The sequence below is a fragment of the Osmerus eperlanus genome, chromosome 12 (assembly GCF_963692335.1).
Source record: "Osmerus eperlanus chromosome 12, fOsmEpe2.1, whole genome shotgun sequence".
Taxonomy (NCBI): Eukaryota; Metazoa; Chordata; class Actinopteri; order Osmeriformes; family Osmeridae; genus Osmerus; species Osmerus eperlanus.
Window position 1 is genome coordinate 13,923,398 of NC_085029.1, and position 21,007 is coordinate 13,944,404.

The following is a 21,007-nucleotide window of genomic DNA, read 5'->3' on the forward strand; positions in this document are numbered from 1 at the left end:
TGAACAAAGTTTTCTTAGCCGAATATTCTAAGTGCAGTTCAGTTTCAAAGACCTTCAGAATCAGAATTTGGTTTATTCGCCATGTATGTTATACAAGCACAGAATTTACTGTGGCAGGGAGGTGCAAAACACTAAACATATACGAATCTTAAATTAAGTAAAGGTACAGAAGTTTAGCTTGGCACATTCTGTACACTTTCTGGCATTGTCGCTGAGCGGAACAGGAACATAAATAGTTTGCTGTTCCAGGAAGTAAACACATGGCTCTGCGCACGTTTCCACGTGACTGACATGCCTCAGTGTTAGTGAGAAGCTTTTAAGACATTCATGACGTAGTCGTCTCATTTGCTTTTCTCATTTGGGAGTGCTGTTTTTAAAAGTTGCAGAGATGACGGTATATCCCCATTTTTGCACTTCCATGTCTCTATTTGAACTTTTGCATATATCTCTGATGTGGATGAATAAAAACTGTAATGATGTCTACCACTCATTTGAATGAGACTGAGTTTGAGTGGGCGGGCGGGCGGGTGGGTGGGTGGGGGAGAGGAGGAAGAAGAAAACTGAATGACACGAGAAAAGAAAAACAGACCAGTGATGTCATCATTTACATATCTGTCCAATTCTTGTTATTCCACCAGTCTGTTTAATTAAATATATTCCATATCATATCTATTTACAAGACTAAGGGAATGGTAGGAACAGAGATTGACAAGGATGAGGATGAGAGCAGAACGTGTTAAAACAGTGAAGCCAGACTTTCAAGGGTAAAACAAGGACGTGCGGGTGCGCCGGGGCTCCAACAGAGAGACCCCCTCTCTCCCCTCATCTCGCCCTACTCTTGCTCTCCCCGTCTCCTCCAGTCTGGCCGCCCGAACCCTTTTTTTTTTGCGTCGAGCTGTGAAACAGTATCCCTTTAATAAGACCCTCCTTCCTTTTTTTTTTTTTTATTCCCTTCGTACCCAACCTCCTCCTCATCCTCCTCCCCCTCCCTCCTTCCCCTCCCCCGGTGGTTGCCATGACAACAGCAGCACTGCGCCATTCATCTGTTGGAGGAGACCTGGGCTCCTTCTCCCTCTCACATCTATACATAACACGCTACGCGCAAACCCAGTCACGGAGACGGACGCGAGGAGCCAGGAAGCCTGTCAGCCCGTCCTCAGCCCCCTCGCCTGCTCAGGAACGCCTCCGTCCGCCGCCGAGTCTTCCCTGGTCAGCGAGCTGCTCTAAAGAAGGTGTGATGCCATCAGAGATGTCACTCCCGTGTCTCTCGCTCTCTGTCTCTCAATCTCTCCATGGTTACACAGGGACTGTTGCCTGGACTCCTTCTTCTTCTGTTTCATTCTCCTCCTCCACCACCTCCTCCCTCTCTTGATCCTGTCATCCTGCCATATCTGCCTGCCTCCGTATCAGTTACTGCGACTGAAGCGAGCAGACGGCATCAGCCCTGAGACCTGTGGAGATTACCTCCGAGAGAAGAAGAAGAGGAGAGCTTGTGTTCCGGCTTTCATCCTCCCCTCCTGGCTTGCCATCTGAGCGTGGGTGCGAGCGTTGAGTTTTGATGAACTGGTCATCATTCAGGGAGGAAGGTCTGTTTGTGTCAGTGGACGGAGAGGCAGGAGAGCTGCTGCCCTACTCGAGACTTCCAGAATCATACGGGACCTGGTTTGAGAATGGTGAGCTCAGCCCCGCCCTCCTTGCTTACCTTGGTTTCTGTCATCTACCTGCACTCACCTGGCATAGGTTATCCTCCTCTGGCCTGGGCCTGTCCCAGTCTATCAGAGGCTAACCTGCTCTGGGGGGGGGGGGGGGGGGGGGGGGGGGTCAGCGTGTTGATTGTTAGTTTGGATGCGGTCGGTCCAGCTAAGGCTGGGTTGTCTTAGTTACAGGGCCAGACTGGTTGGAGTTCTTTAGCGGTGACTTTGTCTATTTCATGCGTCATAATGGGTGAGAAATGACCTATGTTTGTATTTCTGTCATAAACGGCACCTTGTGGGAAGCTCATGGTTCCTGTGTAGGCTCCAGAAGCAGATGTGAAGAACCTGCCAGATTAGTCTGAGCATCCCACCCATGTGTTGTTTGTGGGTATCGATTCCTGCTTTCAGCTCTGTTGCAGATGGTGTCTCTCTAGGGATATGTAGCTGGTGTCAGAGGGACAAGATGCCTCGGTAGTGTCTGCATGGAGGGGTCAGTGCCTTTGGACCCCAACACCAGTGATAGTGCAGCCGCCGACAGGAGAGAGGGCTTTGATGACAGCTGTCACTCAGGATACGAGTGATAAACAACGATTTGCTTCCTGTTCAGTGATCTGTTTGGCGTGGGAAGGGTCAGCTGGGAGAGTGTGCTTGCCGGGGGCTAGGAAGAAGGAGGTGTGTGTGTGTGTGTGTGTGTGTGTGGGGGGGGGTTATGGTGAACTGCGACATTGCAGCGAGAGCTTCTCACCATGCATGAGACATCACAGGATCTGATGACCCACCAGTCACACCTCTCTGCCGCCTGTCCTGGTGGGATTGTGTTCATCTGTCGTAGTACATCAATCTAGTGAAGGTCATATCAGGAAAACACTGACAGTTTGTATGAGTTTAGACGCATTTTGAGAACGTCGCTCGAAGCAGGAAAAGTCAGGGGAAAGAAGAAGCTGCTTTTCAGAACTAACGTGTGTGTGTGTGTTATCGTTGAGAACTGCTTTGTCGTGTTAGCGTTCCCCAATTTGTCTACGAAATATCTGGCGCAGTATCATGGATTGTTTTGTCGTTCTATGATGGTGTGTCAGTGTTGTCATAGACGTTCTACCATTATGACCTCGCTAGATGGATAGTGTAAAGGTTCAAAGTTAAGGCTACTGCATCAGAAATGGCTTTCTAATGATACAACGTTGAGTGTATTCCGTTTTGTGACTGTGATGGGACACATTCAGGCATGTTGTAGAGATGTTAGACACCTAGTTCTAGGGGCCACTTACCTACCGCATCAGAGACATGAGCTCAACTTAGAAACTACAGGATGGTATCGATTTACGTAATTGCTCAATTTGTCCTCTGTTTCCACATGGAAGTCCCTTGACCCTGTATCAGAGAATAGGTTTGTAAACTCGAGAGAAGTTGGGAAATAAGTGTGAGCAATAAGTCCTGTCTTCGACATCAATACCTACACTCAGGAACAGCCAGTACCATCTGATGTAGAACAATTAAATCAGCAGTAATGATGATCTTATCCTCATTAATTAAGGGGTTTATGTGCTTATCAAAGGCTAACCAGTGGACAATCAACTGGATACTCTGCATGAGCAAGTAGTCTGGGGTAACCGGTAGAGACACCGACCCATTTCACCACTTAGTGCTGATTGGACATGCCCACTGCGTGACTCCATTGAAGAGTGGGCACAGTCAGTACTCTGCGTGATACCCAGCAATAAATCAACGACAAAAACCCTCTCTTTGTCAGTAAAAGAAAGGAGTTAGAACAGGAATCTATTTATGAACTGACTTCTGAAGCTGTTGAGAAGTACTTGGAACCAGTGTCCTGAAAATACCTTTACCCCCCTGAGCAAGGGTTGTCTGTGAATGGTAGTAGATATGTTTATTAGTGTGCAGCATGAATTGTAGGCTCCACTGGGTTTCCCTAAGTTTACAGTGCAATACTTTGCAATGTAAGATGTGGAGTCAGAAGGAGAAACCCGCAGTGTGCTATTAATAGCCTTGATAATGATTTGCTTACAAAACACAGCAGTAGGATCACCATGCGATACATGCTACGGCTCAGTGTTCACTGCTGAATGTAGAAAAATGAAACAAACACACATTATTCTTTGTCTCAGCTGGAACACTTCTAGGTGTTTTGTTTTTGTTTGTGTGTGTACATGTGTGTGTGTGCGTTTGTGTGTGTGTGTGTGTGTGTGTGAGTGCATCTATGGGTTAGGGTCAGAGTCCACTGCACAGACGACCAGCTCAGCCACCAATCATATGTCTGCTGCTGAACTATTTTCCCATATGCTCTTTAGTCAGAAAATACAGAAAATCTGTGCTTTTGTTTAATGAAGTGTGACGTTTAGGCTCTTATGCATACGTTAGTTTTACAGTGATCTTGATGACCAGGGCACTCGGCAGTTACGACAACGGTCACCTGAATAAGTGCAATTAGCTGAATCACTGTCTGAATTGAATGTTTCATAACTCTGTGGGTTCTCAACTCAATAAAATACTACCACCCAGCCAATGGCTGTTGCGTAGTGTTGTGTGGTCTATGCATGCCAGCACGCAGCTGTAGCATAGCTTAGACCAGCCTCTTGGGGTCGGTTCAGGTACTGTCTCAGAAACCTCTCAACCAGCCATAGACCTATAAATACCCTCTCCAGGGGTTAAAGCTGAGCCGTGAGAGGGGTCAAATAGGGGTCAAGGCAGGCTAGCCTATTATTAGGGACCTCCATCTCTCACTGGGTCCTAGACAATTATACTCTCACCTTCTCTGAGCAGTGTTTCATTTAACTCCACTCTGGCATTGGCAGGCGGTCTCTACTCCAGTTCCCCCCCCCTCGCCCCCCCCCCCTCCTCCTCAAAGTAGCACCACCTCAAGGTTGACCCCGACCACTGAGCGAAGGCAGAGCTGTTAGCTGTGTTTGAGTTAGTGACCACTCGAACCTCGCTAGCCCACCTCTCCTGCTGAGTCATGCAGTGTTCTTCAGGAATGAGAGTTCACTGGAGTGGGCGGCTGTCATAAGACCCCAGCATTGTATTCTTAGCTAATCTCTCAGCTAGCATTCATCTCATTTGTTGTCCCTATTCAAGGCCGCCGTTCCTCCTTAATGGCGTTGTTTGTTAGCATCGGCTGCACCATGTAGCATTGGGAATAATGAATATAAACTGAAGGCCTAATCCAGGCACCGAGAGGTTATCTGAGCAAGAGAAGGAGTGCTAATGAGTCTTCTTAGGAGATCAGCTCCACCCTCTCTCCAAATTCGTTGTGTGTGTTACCTTGGTAGACTAATCCTCTCCAAGGCTGTATTGATAGGCATGCTCAGTCTCATTCTACCGCACACGCGCAGCCACAGTAGCTAAAGTAGGGAGTCAGGTGGCTGAGCGGTGAGGGAATCGTGCTAGTAATCCGAAGGTTGCCAGTTCGATTCCCGGTCATGCCAACTGACGTTGTGTCCTTGGGCAAGACACTTCACCCTACTTGCCTCGGGGGAATGTCCCTGTACTTACTGTAAGTCGCTCTGGATAAGAGCGTCTGCTAAATGACTAAAATGTAATGTAAAGTATCCATTCTCTGACCGTGGTTTGTTGTTTTTATAGCAAAAAGGAAAGGGTGCCACTTCTTCACCTGCCTCGGACCACGGAGAGGTTCCAGGGGAGGGTCCGGGAGGGGGTCCAGGAGAGGGTCCAGGAGAGGGTCCAGGAGAGGGTCCAGGAGAGGGTCCAGGAGAGGGTACAGGAGAGGGTACAGGAGAGGGTACAGGAGAGGGAGGTGGCTGTCAGCTGAGGAGCTGTGGGGCTTGGAGGAGGGCTACTGTATCAGCAGCCGGGGGCCCTCGTCACCATCTTCTCCCACAACAGGCTGGACTCTATCACTCCTACCCTCAGCTCTGCTGTTGCCATAGTGACCATGGCTGTGTGCTTTGCCTCTTACAGCTCTGGGTGTTTTTGCTTTTTTTCACCTGTATCACCGACAGTGTGTGTGTGCCTGTGTGTGTGTGTGTGTGTGTGTGTGTGTGTGTGTGTGTGTGTGTGTGTGTGTGTGTGTGTGTGTGTGTGTGTGGGTGGGTGTAATGTGAGCGTGTGTGTGAATATTGAATGTACCCTGGGCTGTCATGTTTAAACAGAGTTTATCTCTTCTATATCTAACCTGTGATTTCGATTGCATAATACATTTGCTGAAATTATTTTACCTATATTTTTCCGTTTCTGGATGTCTTTCGGGAAAAGAAGATTCTTGGAGGGTTCTCTTGTTGTGAATTTTGCTCTCTCTCTCCCTCCCTCTATCATGTGTACACACTATATATATACTGGGGGTGTAACAAATATCTATATTCACAGCTACTTGCATCAGCACTTACAGATAATTATTCATAAGCTTATTAGCGGACTAGATTAGCCTTCTGCCATCCATCAAGGTGTCAGCAAGCCTGCCACAGTGCTTCAGCCACGCAGGAGAGTAGCAGAGTCGGCCCTACTTCTCCACAGCCACAGGGTCCACGCTCCACTTGATGGCCTTTCACTGGCCTCACAAGCCTTCCACACCACCGGAACACACCACATGTGGACTCTGTTCCCTGAGTTGCAGCAGTGTTGTTGTCATGCTGAATTTTAGGTCAGGCTTCTTTCCTGGTATTGATTTAGGAATATTTCTCACTGTGGCGTTTGTGCTGCCGATGTCATTTCCTCGCTACCCCAGTTTCAGCCACTGATGGGTGCCTCTCCAGCACTTCTACAGTATGAGCACACATTTCCAGCACACACATATGTACTACACACAGACACCCTCACAGACACACACACTCATCCCCCACACAGATACTGTCTCTGGCTCTAACCAAAGCAAAAACACATACATGAGCATGCTTACACTCACAAACTCACTCTCTCAATAGCATACCCAAATGCACACACACCCACACACCATAAAAAAACACACACACACAAAACAGTGTTTCAGCGCACAGTGTAGCTGTCATTAGCTTGCGGAGATTGTTGAGGGTACTCAACAGTGCTGCGTCTGTTCCTGTTGTGCTCCAGTTGTTCCGACATGTCGCTGAGAAGGCAGATGTTCCAACGGCTTCTTGTGCATGCGGCGCACAACCCAGTTTAACACAAACATGGTTGCACACGGCTCTGGCGTGTCGGTGTGCCCTTCATGGCCACAGCAGGGACCCAGAGCCAGGGTCCACTTGACTGGACTCTCCTCAGGCTCCCGCTGTTCCTAGAAAAGACACTTGAATGTTGACTTCTTGTGCCCCCAAAAAAATGTGTTTGGAAAAATGGCAAAAATGTAAAATGTGTGGAATTGTTTTGGTTAGTTGGGTTGGGCACACTTCCAACTCAATCATACAAACCATATTCTGGGAGCCTGAGAAGCTGTACTCGACGGACAGGAAAGGAAAGCTGCTTAGCACGTCAAGGGATTCCACCAATTGTGCGTTTTTGGAGCCAACACCTGTTCATAATGGTGAAATGAACGCTTTGTCTTGTCATGCCTCAGAGACCGACTGAGCCAGAATGTGTGTGATAGATAGAAGCTCTCATACAGATTATCCCATGATAGCCTATCTCTTCCTGGCTCCAGAATCACTGGCCTCAGTGCTTCTGGAGCCATGTGCCACTAATTCTCTTTTTGTCTGCTCCATAATGAGTTTCCTCCTGGTCCACTACATGGAAGTGTCAGATATGTCATGTAGCCTTTAATTGAAATCATGCATCAGATGTAGTCACATTGAGTTTTATTACAGTCAAAAATGATGAATTTTAATGCACAATATCTTACTTGGAGTCCAACGGATAGACATTAGACTTGTTTATATTTCCAGACCGACATAACTTGATCACTTGGTCCACAGGTTGAGAATTCTATGTTTACAGAAGATTGTTCTGCTTCATACTTTAAATGCAAAGGGGCAGTCAATGTTTTTCAGTGTGGGGTTAGTCCTCGATTTTCAGTTGGTACTTGGTATTTGTGTACAGAGAAGGGTTTAGAAATACAATATGCCCTCTTGCTCCAATCATTTCCTTAAAACACAGGCTCCTCTTCGTCTCCCGGTGCACCAGTAGTTCTGGGACGAACGTTGTTGACATACTGTATCTCATACTTTCTTTTACTTTATGACCCTTCATTCACTGTGCAGTGCTCGAGACCAGCTACAAGACAGAAGTTGACTGACTATCTGTTAAGTTTCCTGCTACAATTGCTTTCCCCCAAACCTGACACATTCTCTTTAGACATTTCCTGTTAGAAAGAAATGTTGAGGGCTTGTTGCTTGTGCTAAAGGCAGGTGTGGGGACATTCCTAAAATGGATGTAATTTGCATTCTGGCTGTAATTGCATCACAAGGCAAACATACTGGGCTCTTTCGTGTTCATCTCTCTCTGCAGGCTGGTGATCTTTTCATATGCATGTGTAACTTACAGTTTGAAGTTCCAACAGACATGAGCAGCAGTTTCCTATATTCTGCATAAGCTCAAGAAATGTAGTTTCTTTGTTGAGAGGAGTCAGGTGGCTAAGTGGTGAGGGAATCGGGCTAGTAATCCGAAGGTTGCCAGTTCGATTCCCGGTCATGCCGACTGACGTTGTTTCCTTGGGCAAGGCACTTCACCCTACTTGCCTCGGGGGAGAATGTCCCTGTACTTACTGTAAGTCGCTCTGGATAAGAGCGTCTGCTAAATGACTAAATGTAAATGTAAGTATTGTTGTATTGCTCCAGATTCATTCATTGTAATAACCCCCCCCCTCCCGCCCATCCCTGCCCAACTGAAGCTGGTACCCAAGGACCCCCTTCCCCTCTCTGGGCTGTGGGCTGTTCCCCTCTCTGGGCTGTGGACTGTTCCCCTCTCTGGGCTGTGAACTGTTCCCCTCTCTGGGCTGTTCCCCTCTCTGGGCTGTGGACTGTTCCCCTCTCTGGACTGTTCCCCTCTCTGGGCTGTTCCCCTCTCTGGACTGTTCCCCTCTCTGGGCTGTTCCCCTCTCTGGGCTGTTCCCCTCTCTGGACTGTTCCCCTCTCTGGGCTGTTCCCCTCTCTGGGCTGTTCCCCTCTCTGGGCTGGGGGCTGTTTGTGTGTGTCCATCCCATTTCATAGGCTTTCTCCCGACCTTCATTCATTCTATAGAAAATGATCCCCTGACATCACAAAGTATGAGATCGACCAGTTAGAAGACCACCGCTGGAAAACAAGCTAATGCCACAGGACTGGACGTACCATCCACAGCCAGTTTAGAAGATACACCATCCCCGTTCACAAAAATCAATGGCTCCTAGTGAGTCATGTGGCCGTGGCTATTTAAAGCAGGCAGACAGGCACCCAGGCATTCAGTTACTGTTCGATTGAATGTTAGAATGGGCAAAAACAAGTGAACTGAAAGATTTTGAGGTTGGTGTGATCTGAAGTGCCAGGAATGCTGGTTCCAGTATCTGAACGTCCTTCTGGTGTTGTCATGTATAACAGTGTCTAGGGTATGTACCGTTCGGTGTGTTGGGTACTACATTTAGACAATACTTTTTCACTTATCGTTTCACAAGTGACATTTATCATTTTGCCTTTGCCTTAATCTGAGCCTGGGGAATGACACAGTTTCCAAACTGTAAAAAAGACAAATGTATCTTGTGACCATAACTCCTGAAGCGTATACTTTGCCCAACGTAGCACCATTCATCAGAAACCTGTGAAAATGGTGTGAATAGCGTGTGCAAAAGCACCAGCATGCACCAGTGTCCTTCTCCCTCTTCTGTCTGTCTCTCTTTCTCCCTCTCTTTCTCCCTCTCTTTCTCTTTCTCCCTCTCTTTCACTCTCTTTCTCCCTCTCTTTCTCTTTCTCCCTCTCTCTTTCTCCCTCTCTCTTTCTCCCTCTCTTTCTCTTTCTCCCTCTCTCTTTCACTCTCTTTCTCCCTCTCTTTCTCTTTCTCCCTCTCTCTTTCTCCCCCTCTCTTTCTCTTTCTCCCTCTCTCTTTCACTCTCTTTCTCCCTCTCTCTTTCTCCCTCTCTTTCTCCCTCTCTCTTTCTCCCTCTCTTTCTCTTTCTCCCTCTCTCTTTCTCCCTCTCTCTTTCTCTTTCCCTTTCTCTCCTAATGCTCGTTCTGCCGACACGTGTGTGTGTGTGTTCTGTCTCCTCTCTCTCGCTCTGTTTCTCTCTCTCTATGTGTGTGTGTGTGTGTGTGTGTGTGCATGCTTGCTGTCTGCTCCCAGCCCCCCAGCGGAAAGCAAAATTTGTGGAGAGCCCTCGCATTCCCCAATCAGAGCTTGACTCCCCTACACACACCTGCACTTCTGCAAAGAATCCCTCCATGGACACATACCACCCCGGTAAGTTTGGTCCTGCAACACTAACATTGCTTTTATTAGGTCGGCTTTGGTTTTCTTGTATATCCTCTTTTATTCTTCTGTCAAAACATGCAACAGTACGTGTTGCTATCTTTCACTCTCAGCTATCTCACTCTCTTTTCTATTTTATAAATCTCTGCCACTTGCTCCTCTACTACCTTCTCTCTCTCTCTCTCTCTCTCTCTCTCTCTCTCTCTCTCTCTCTCTCTCTCTCTCTCTCTCTCTCTCGCTCTCTCTGTCTCTATCTCTCTCTCTCTCTTTCTCTCTCTCTCTTTTTTCCACTCTCCTTAATCCATTAATCACACCCAACCATGCTCCTCCTCCTCCTTTTCTGAGGCTTGTGGCTAAGATACTGTTTAGCTGCATGTTATGTGTTCTGTAATCCTGGATGGTGCGGATCCTTCCATCCCCCTCCTCATTCCTCTCTCCCCCTCTCTCCCTCTTCCCCTTTCTTGTCGATAGTGGATCTGATTTCTCAGTGCTTTAATTGGAAAAGGCTAAATAATATGACCCGTCATTGGTATGGAGGCCGTCTATGCTGCCTAGGACAGCACTACTGGATGTGAGATGTGTAAGGAGAGGTAAAAATATGAAATTGTTTTATTCCCATACTTAGTGATATTGTGGTGGTCCAGTCTTCTGGAAGTATGAACAATCCTACCTCTGTCCTGGACCCATTCCAGGAACAGTTTAACTCTGTCTTTCTATCCGAAATGTTGGAAGAGAAAGAGAGAGAGAATTCTAGGTCTGATATGTACCAGTCTGGAGTCTGGAGTGCGTTAGCAAGAGCAACAATTTAGTAAATATTTTATTTTTATTTTACTGCTATAGGTAGAGACACACACACCTGTGGCCTGAGAACCTTTGTCCAGTAGGCCACACCCCCTCACCTGCGCTGAAGGGTTCTTCCTCTGAGTGGGTGGAGCCACAGACAACCAGGGAGAAACAGATGCGCTGCACAGGAGCACATTCCTCATCCCCGCAGATAGTTGCCATAGCAACCATCTGTCTCCTTTGCAGCTCAGGAATCTAATGTAGGGAGAAAATATAGGGGGGGGGGGTTGGGACGGGCGAAGAGGCTACAGTAGGGAGGGGGAAGGTGAGGGGTGGTAGAGAAGAGGAGGAGGGAGAGGAGGGGGAGGAAAGGGGGAGGATGAGGAGGAGGAGGGACAGGAGGAGGATGGAGAAAAGGGAGAGGAGGAGGAGGGAGAAGAGGGAGAGGAGGAGGGAGAGGAGGAGGAGGGAGAAGAGGGAGAGGAGGAGGGAGAGGAGGGAGAGGAGGAGGAGGGAGAAGAGGGAGAGGAGGAGGGAGAGGAGGAGGAGGGAGAAGAGGGAGAGGAGGAGGGAGAGGAGGGAGAGGAGGAGGAGGGAGAGGAGGAGGGAGAGGACGAGGAGGGAGAGACAGGGAGGTTGGAGTCAGGAGTCAGAGGAGCAGGAGGGTAGAGAGCAGGAATGTACCAGTAGAAGCGAAGAGGAGGAGAGAAGGAGGGGTAGGACAGGAGAGAGACAGGAGGGAGAGGGAGGGGGCCTCATCGTCAAATTCTATGGCGGCAGACTCCACGTCCAGGTTCTAAATCAGCTGTCTGCTCATCATTGTACCTGATGGAGCCCTGAATAGACATCCAACATGGCTGCTGTTGACGTGCGTCGACGCGCTGCGTGTGCTAGTGCTGGTTTCTTCGTGGTTTATGATGATAGCAGATTGTGTTTACAATCCGGTGCTTTTTTTGTTGCTGCCTCCACCATCCTAACGTTTGCCTTTCTTACTCATTCTGTGAAGTGCAGTGCTAAATATTTTGCTGTTCTTTTGTACTATCTGATCATGTACAGCTTGTGCATTCTCTGGCATAGAGCTCAGAGAGTCATACTGACAAAGATGAATGCTCGTGTTGGTCTGACAGACACCTCAACATTGCAACCAGAACTGTTTGAGTCTGCCGACTGAAATGCTAGGAGTTGGCTGGGAGGCGTGTGTGTTATGTACTGAATGTCTTTGTCCTACTTGAACAGAAGTTTAGGGTCACATGATGAAGCTGTGTTCTCATGTCTCTTGAAGATATTGCCTCATCCCGCTTTGGGGAGCAGGTGCTGATATTCACTGCCTGCTTGTCGGTTTGTCCGGCTTGTTATGCATTACATGTATTGGTTATCTTCTGTGATCCTGTGGACAGTGCAGATCTTTCCCCTTCTCCATCCCTCTCTTCCCCCCCTGCAGAACTGTCTTCACAGTGTGGCTCAATCAAGGAGAGAGCTGCTGGGGATGACTAATCACTGCTAATGTATTCACTGTTTTCTCTGTCTGTCGACCTGCCTGCCCTGTCTGCCTGTCTGTTGGTGTTCTCTTGGCACCATTGCTCTCTTGTGATGTAAGACCTAAGGTAGCAAGTATGGATTTGAATCTCTATAGATTCTCTATAGAATGTATTCACTGTATTCATTTTGAAGACTGTGCACGTACATGTTTTCTATGGTTCATAAGACTAGACACCTACATCTGGTCATGACTGAAGCTACTGTATGCTGGCTGGGAATAATTCTAATTCTTTCGGGGATCACATTAATTTACAGTTGCTGTGCCTTTAAAGTTGTATATCCAGTGTGAACTTGTAGAATTGTTTGGGTGTGGTAGACACTAGATTGTTTTGCCACAGCACTAACGCAGTGATCTCTCTCTCTCTCGCTCTCTCTCTCTCTCTCTCTCTCTCTCTCTCTCTCTCCTCTCTCTCTCTCTCTCTCTCTCTCTCTCTCTCTCTCTCTCTCTCTATTTCTCTGACTCTGACCCTCTTCCTCTCTCTCTCTCTCTCTCTCTCTCTCTCTCTCTATTTCTCTGACTCTGACCCTCTCCCTCTCTCTCTCTCTCTTTCTCTCTCAGCTTGGTTGCTTTTGGCCTGATCTGTTGGCCCACATTCAGGACTGTTAACCTACCTGTCTGGTCTAACCTGTTGTGCGTGTGTGTTTGGGTGCGTGCGTGTTTTTGTAATCATATCTAAGAACAGTTTATTCAAAGTCATTCCCTCCCTGATGTCGATGGCCCTGGTGTCGTCATCCTGGCCTTAGTGTAGCTGAGAGCGTGAGGGCACAATAACAGGAAGTCATCTTCAGCCTCACAGTCCGACTGACGCTGCTTCCTAAGTTTGTTACGGGGAGTTGCCAGGCAACATGACAAAGAGAGTTCTGTATCTTCCTCTGTGTCACTTTTGATGTGGAATTCACACTGGTTGTATGTTAGGTGTGTCCTCACATGCACGCATACTTTGTTTTTGTCTCTCGTAGACACACACACACACACAGGTGAGGGCGTGTTCTCTTACTTTACACAAACAGTGTGCCTGTTTAATGACCAGTATGGAGCAAACTGTAAGTCAGTCTCCTGAGAAGCACATGTCCAGCCACCGTGGATCATGTCTGGAACCAAGAGAGCTTCAGGTAGTCAGTGGATGTTCTGCTTGTATGTCAGACTCTTTTTTAAGCAGCTAATAGATCGTGTTGAGCAGGCTCCTCCAGGTGTGGGAACATTGGGAATACAGTCCAAACAAAATGTCTGCTGGATTACTCTGACTGGATTATCTGATGGGGCAGTAGCTGTTGTTGGAAAACAAACTCATGTAGTATCTTTCTGTCTATGTCGTGTCTGCATTTCTCTCTCTCTCGCTCTTTCTCTCTTTCTCTCTCTCTCTCTCTCTCTCTCTCTCTCTCTCTCTCTCTCTCTCTCTCTCTCTCTCTCTTGCTCTCTTGCTCTCTCTCTCTCTTGCTCTCTCTATCTCCTCTGTTCAGGTGAGTCCAGCCAGGAGCTGGGCCCCCCTCCCTCGGTGGATGAGGCAGCCAGCACGTTGATGACGAGGCTGGGCTTCCTTCTGGGAGACAAACTGAGTGAGGGGCCAGACGGAGCACAGTGCGGCATGGAGGATCCCCAAGATAGACAGGTACAGGCGCGTCAGCAACACCGCTCTGACGCCCTCAGCCCACTCATCTCAAGCTGTGCACTTATCAGGATGATGTTGGAGGTGGGGGTGGGGTGATGGGCTGTAGTGCATGGTGTGGGTGGAGTGTACGAGCAGGTTCATTCAAATGTCTAATTTTACTGACTGACTCATGTCAACTCTCTGTAGCATATGGTGTTTGAGGTAGTGTAGTGTTCCCCGAGCACAAAGCAATCTTTTCAATATTTCCACAGGCATAGCTCCCCTTAAATGTGTTGTTTGATATATTAACTGCTTGTGTTTTGTCATCACAAAAGTAATTGCGTTTCAGCACAAAATGTCGTCTCCAACATCACTAGGGGAAAAACCTAGGGAAGCTACCTGCTGTCTAGCAATCATAGCTGTGGTTTTCAGAGTGCGGGTCCATCTGTGAGAGCAAGGTCACCTCAGCCTTCTGAGGGTTCATTGCCTGCGTCCCCCCTGCTTCAGAGAGGCCGGGCTCTAGACTGGGTTGTTGGGGGCGGTGCTGGTCCTGAGACACGTGCTGTGTGTGGTCGTCTCCTGCCGGGTTAGAGCTCCTGGGAATGTGCCAGCTGTGCTGGACAGGAGGGCCCAGCAACCCTCCTAAGAAGCCTAACCCTAACCCCCACCCCCCTGTCCTCTAACACACACACACACACACACACATACACACACACACACACACGTCAGCTGTCAGCACCCCCTGAGTCACAGAGGCCAGAGAGGCCAAGGGGACTGACTCCAGTAGAGGGTCAGGGGCCACAGTAAGACAAGCAGCACGGCCCTGCTGTGTTTCTGCTTGGCCAGTCACTACCCCCCCCCCCCCTCCCCACAACCAGCCCCTTCACCCGAGTTTCCCCTCCAACTCGAGCACTGTCTTTAAAGACAGATTGTGAGTGTGTGTGCGGGTGAGCGGGCAGATTAACTGTGCCAGGCTGCCGCCGACCCCTGCAGGGCCCTCTCATCCTAACCTGAGCTGACATCAGGCGAGGTCTCCGCAGGGTGCCGTGGAAACATTGTGACAGGCACCGTGCAACAGGAGGAGAACAGGAAGTGCACCGGCCCTGTCAGCAAGGCCGCGGACTGCCATCCGTCTTTCTCACACACGCACACACACACACACACACACACACAAACGTGTGTTCGGTTCAACTCCGAAAAACTGCACAGTGTGGTACCGCTTACTCAGTGAATACTTTAATGTAAACCATGAGGCTTTATGGTTGGCATATTTGTTTGCAGTTTTGCCATTTCTTTAGCTGTCAAATAACCAGCTAAAAGGTGTGATTTCACTGATTCCCTTGTGGTGGTAATGTGTGTCCACTGACGCCACTGTGATGCTGATCCTGCCTGTCCGTGTGTGTGTGTGTGTTTGTGCGTGTGTGCCTGCGTGTTCTGTCCTCCAGGGCCTGACTTCCAACCAGAGGATGAGCCCTTGCTCCACCCTGACCAGCAGCACAGCGTCCCCCCCAGGAGGCAGCCCCTGCTCCACCCTGCCCCCCACCACCCCCGGCCAGCCCAGCAACAGGGACTGTGCCTACGGCTCCATCACAAGCCCCACCTCCACTCTGGAAAGCAGAGACAGCGGCATCATCGGTGACTACTCATCACACACACACGCACACTGACGCACACACACACACTGACGCACACACACGCACACTGAGGCACACACACAGATACACACACTGCAGTGATGTAGGTAAGCCTTCTCCTGGCCCCCTCCCTGTGTTTCCTCTGAGAGCAGTCTGTCCCCCCGTGTGTTGCAGCCACCCTGACTAGCTACTCTGAGAACATGGAGCGGGGTGCTAAATACGGTGAGGGTTCCCGCGGCAACCTAAAGCTGTGGCAGTCTCAGAAGTCTGGCATGGACTCGTTCCTGTACCGCGTGGACGAGAACATGACTGCCTCCACCTACAGCCTCAACAAGATCCCTGAGCGGAGCCTGGAGAGCATGTCCCCCCACTCCGCTCACTCTATCCCCCTGTACCTCATGCCCCGTCCCAACTCTGTGGCAGGTGAGTCCCTCCTACCCCTGCCCCCACCCCTGCTCCCACCCCCATCCCTCTCCCCATCTTATTCCCTGCATGTTTCTTCCCCAGTGTGTCTGTTAGCCCCTGTGTGAAACTATGACCTTGACTATGACTACCACAGCACTGAAAGGTGTTCACAGTTGCTCTACACACAGTGCGTATCTATGCTAATGTCTAACCAGACAGAGAGAGAGAGGAATGGAGGTTTAAGGAATAGCAATGAGCAGCCTGTCCTGGTTACAGGAAAATGAATACTTGAGTGTGCACGTAAATGTGTTTTCATGCGTGGGGAGGATATGTTTGCCAGGGGATTGTTGGAGCTTAGACCAGCTCCTCATGCTGGTCGTGCACCTCTGTGTGACACTGGCTGTCTGACAGCAAGCAAGGCTTTAGAGAAGGAAGTTTCATGTTCTCCTTCATAATGAGACCATCAAAGGACAGACCGACAAGGAGGGAGCAGGGTTCAGAGCCTGACATGAAAATGCATTAGCTCACATGAGCTGGAGAGGGGGAGATCATTTTATAGAGACCTGTAGGGTGATCCTTTAGAAGGCGAATGGAGTCTGAATGGAGGAGAGGAGAGAGATAGATGCATTAAGAAGAAGGGGAGATCGGTCTCTGTCTGCCATCAGGAGGGAGGGCTAGGAGGAGAGCCTGCTGTGGATTGGCTGTGCTCGCACAGTGGTGGAACATCAAAGCCCGGGGCATTATCTGTTTCTATCCCCCAGAGTGACCCAGAGACTGCTTTGAAGTGCAGGAGTAGAAAGCTGTCTAGGAGGATGGAGGGACAGAGGAGAGGAAAAAAAGGAGGAGGAATAGGAGGAGGAAGAGAAAGGTCCACTCCATTACTTAATGAGGGAAAGGAGATGGTGAAAAGGTATAAATGGTGGAACAATCGTAAAAAATGAAGAATTCATCTTTTGGATGATTCTCTGTTCCTCTGAGGAGAATAGGGTAGAGCTCAACTGAACATAAATGTCCATTATCCTTAAATAACTGACATTTTGCTCTGTGGACCTTGAGAGGAGAAAGGGAAACAAGCACCTGCTAAGCATCCATAGCAAGACCCTGCCAATGTTTAACATTGTCCTTATGGAAGAAGCTTTTGTTTCACTCTTTCTGATAGTGACGTTCTGCTAGGTACAGTGCAGGATGATCGTCTCCAAGCCTATATTACATAATCATACACTGTGTAAATGTTGTACTGGAAAGGTATTCTTGCAGAACCTGAGCCCATCTCATATCTGAAATTACCGGCATGACTGTGGTAGACTCTGATCCCAGGCCCGCCTGCTCAGTCTGCCCTGATTGGAAGACAGTGATAGGGCTGGGCGTGTGTTATCCCCGGACTGTCAAACAGGAAGTGACTGATTTAGCAGCCATAGCTCACAGCCAGAAGGGTCTCCTTTATTAAGCCCGGGAGGCATTTTATGACACACACTCTCTCGCGTTCTCACTGCTTTCGTTCTTTTTTCCCCTCAGTTTCTTTTCACTCCCGTTGAACGTGCTGCTTTAGCGCAGTGGCACGGTCGCTGCAGTCTACTGCATTGCAGATAGATATTGTCACACGTTCACACACTCACAGTTCAAAAGTTAAAAAGCAAGTTCATGTTCCTTCTTCCTAACCCAGAGTCCTGGACGTGTCTCCCTAGGCTGTGCTGGAGCCCGTTCCCTGTTCAATGCCCACCCCATTCTGATCAGGGCCAAACCCCCAACATTCCCAGCTGCTGAAGTCTCTCCATTTTGGGAAACTAGTGTGGCTTATTGTTGGTGCCATGACTGTGGTGACTCAGTCTGTACACTCTCTCTGTGACACACACACACACACACACACTGATTGCTGAGACATTATCTCCTGCACGCACACGAATTGCTGTGGTTTGAGCCCAGCGAGTTGGACAGTTGGACAGCACCGAGACAGAGCTTGTTCCTGAGGGCCCTTCTTCTGGAATATTCTACTGTGGGGCCAAGGCTATGCTTCTGGGTGTGTGTGGTCATAGTAGTGTTGGCTGATCAGAGACAGATGGAACAATGCTGGAATCAACCCTACCTTTCCTTACTCTGTGATGCCTCTTGGGACATCTGGACCTGAGAGAAGTCCAGGTAATGTAGCTGAGGAACACCAGGGTGTTCCTGTTCCTGGAGAACCTGTTCGCATCAGCGCTCGCGCTCCGTATGTTGTACTCTCTGTCCATCGGTAGTCAGAGGTGGTTGGGATGATTGTATGATTCTGGCTCCTTTATTGGGAGTCTCACCCCAATCCGTTATTAGTCCAAATCTGATGAGGTTTGGTTGTTTGATTTGCATGCATTCCATCTGTATGCTAAGTAAACACGGTATATACAATCCTATCAATTCTAGGGGTCTAGGGGAACACAGCTACTCTCCGATTCATAGTAACTGACTTGAGGACTCCCTCCTCCCGGTGGGTCCTGCAGGAATGTCTCAGTGTCTCTCAGAAACACGTTCCTCTCCCTCCATCAAGGCTGGGGGGCTCAGTGAATGTTCAGCGCTCCCCTGAGCTGCCCTGAGGACACGGCGTGGAGTGAACAGGCAGCAGCAGCGACAGAGTTGGGCTAGAGCTAGATGAGCTAGATGCCTGGTGGCATTCTCTCTCTCTCTCTCTCTCTCTCTCTCTCTCTCTCTCTCTCTCTCTGTCTCTCTCTCTCTCTCTCTCTCTCTCTCTCTCTCTGTGCTTCCCCTCCATGAAACACAGACGCGGCGGGGGCGGGACCGGGGGCCGTCTGGGGGCGAGGCCCAGCTCTCACCGTCAGCGGACTACTGAAGCGTGACAGGGGCCTCGGGCCTCAGGCAGGAGCTGATGTTCTGTGTGTGTATGTAGGTGTAATCAAGTTATTTACTTGGCCTGCTCTCTTCTGTCTGCCCCTTCATCCCTCCACACACACACATACACGCACACTCTTACACAAACACACACACCCTCAGCCACCAGCTCGGCTCACTTGGAGGACCTGGCGTACCTGGATGAGCAGAGACACGCCCCGCTGCGCACAGCGCTGCGCATGCCCAGACAGAGCACGGTGGCCGGCCGCCCCGGCCAGGACCCGAGAGGTGAGCCACTTCAGCTACGACACCGCACAACGCTCCCCGTTCTCCTCATCTCCCTCCAAGTCTCTCTCTCTTTCTGTCTCTCTCTCTCTGACTCACCGACTCTTCTACAGCTTCTATTAAAGATGCACAGTCAAATGAAAGTGGAGAATTGGAGAGACATTTTGCATGCAAATTGTTGCAGTAGCTTCTTAATGGTTAAAAATGACAGATGACAGAATGCACGAAAATTAGGAAATCTTTTAAAGGTGGGACATTTCCTGAAAACATGCATTCACTTTAAACCCAGAATGCATTTATTTCAGTCACCCCCATCCTCTGCTCTTTTACTTCTCTCCATACAACCATCCATCTCTCCTCTTTTACTTTTCTGATCCTCCATCCATCCATCCCTCCCTTATCTTTTCTCATCCTCCAATCCCCCTCTATTGGTCTACCTCTTCTCATCCTCCTATCCCTCTCCCTTTTCACCTCTTCTCATCCTCCCATCTCTGCCTCCTCCTTCACCTCTCCTCACCCCCCCACCCCTCTCTGCTCCCTGCTCAAGGCTGCTCAGATGCTGTGAGTCATCCTCACCTGTTGACGAATTAAATAGTCTCAGAAATGTTTGTCTGGCCAGCCTGGCTCGCACGCACACACATTTATGCACACACACATACACACACACACACACACACTCACACACAAACAAACTAGCTCCCTGATTTGGTTTTCAAGGATTTCATCTGGCTCTGTCGGTTTACAGACACTGTCATTAACTGTGTGATATGACTCACATGTCTGGGATGGGACTCGGAGAGAACACCTTCTTCTGGGGCTGCGCTGTGTTACCTAATACATCATGTCTCATCTGTTGGTGCATTGAAGAGCTTGTATTCTGCCTCATCCATATGCCCATTGATCCACAGAACACACTGGCATGCCGTAACGCTCCAATCCTCTTTTTCACTGCTCTCTCTCTCTCTCTCTCTCTCTCTCTCTCTCTCTCTCTCTCTCTCTCTCTCTCTCTCTCTCTCTCTCTCTCTCTCTCTCTCTCTCTCTCTCTCTCTCTCTCTCTCTCTCTCTCTCTCTCTCTCTCCTCTCTCGCTTGTCTGTTCTCTTCTCCCCAGCCTCTGCTAACTCCCATGCCTGGCAGTCCCAGTCCCGTAAGTTCCTCTCCTGGTAGCTGGTTCCACGTGGCCGCAAGTCTCCCTCCACACACCCACAGCTGTCACCTACTGCTTTACACGCATCCTCTTTGATTCATAATCTAGACCAAGGCTGCTCCATTGAACGGTCAGATATTCAGACGGCCATTTTGAGTGACCTCTAAGAACAAAGAACATTTCTGTAGAGATAACGAACATTCCACTTCTCAAAGGATCAAAAGATACGATAGGTCTTTCATTTCTGGTGGGAAACCTTACCTAAGAGATACTCCTTTTTTGGTCTCACACAACTGAGATGATACTCAGTCTTGCCTGGAAAGTGCACCCTCTAGTGAGAAAACAACATGCGTACATCTACAGACATAGAATCAGACAAACAGTTTCTGACTTCAAAGCTAATGTTTCACTTAGGTTTTCACTTAAGTCCATATAGTTGCATATTGTGTGATTGAGAATGAAACCTCACAGTCCTGCATCTTTCTCCTGACTCTCTCCAGTGCGCTTGGCGCCGTACAGGCCTGCCGACATCTCTCTGAAGCCCCTGCTCTTTGAGGTGCCCAGCATCACCATGGACTCGGTCTTCACCGGCAGGGAGTGGCTCTTCCAGGAGATCGATGCCCAGCTCAACAACCCCGACTCCAGCAACAACCGCGGCGTGGTGGTGGTGGGCAACATCGGCTTCGGCAAGACGGCCATCATCTCCCGCCTCGTGGCGCTCAGCTGCCACGGCACCCGCATGAGGCAGATCGCCTCGGACAGCCCGCAGGCGTCACCTAAACGTAGGCACCTGCCCCTCGCGT

The 21,007-nt window shown here is 49.2% G+C and overlaps 1 protein-coding gene across 6 annotated transcripts in view; it reads left to right on the forward strand.

The window, feature by feature from the left end:
• Window positions 1–21,007, forward strand: part of tanc2b (tetratricopeptide repeat, ankyrin repeat and coiled-coil containing 2b) — a 70,361-nt gene that overhangs the window by 36,661 nt on the left and 12,693 nt on the right. For 3 of the 6 annotated variants that reach the window (XM_062474678.1, XM_062474679.1, XM_062474683.1), the window contains 6 exons: window positions 13,791–13,939; window positions 15,364–15,553; window positions 15,727–15,975; window positions 18,937–19,062; window positions 20,169–20,204; window positions 20,705–20,986. In XM_062474678.1, coding sequence (XP_062330662.1) covers window positions 13,791–13,939; window positions 15,364–15,553; window positions 15,727–15,975; window positions 18,937–19,062; window positions 20,169–20,204; window positions 20,705–20,986 — 1,032 coding nt within the window. Of the gene's footprint in view, window positions 1–1,118; window positions 1,674–13,790; window positions 13,940–15,363; window positions 15,554–15,726; window positions 15,976–18,936; window positions 19,063–20,168; window positions 20,205–20,704; window positions 20,987–21,007 lie in introns of those variants that run through there. The other 3 variants (XM_062474680.1, XM_062474681.1, XM_062474682.1) reach the window with 2 other exon arrangements.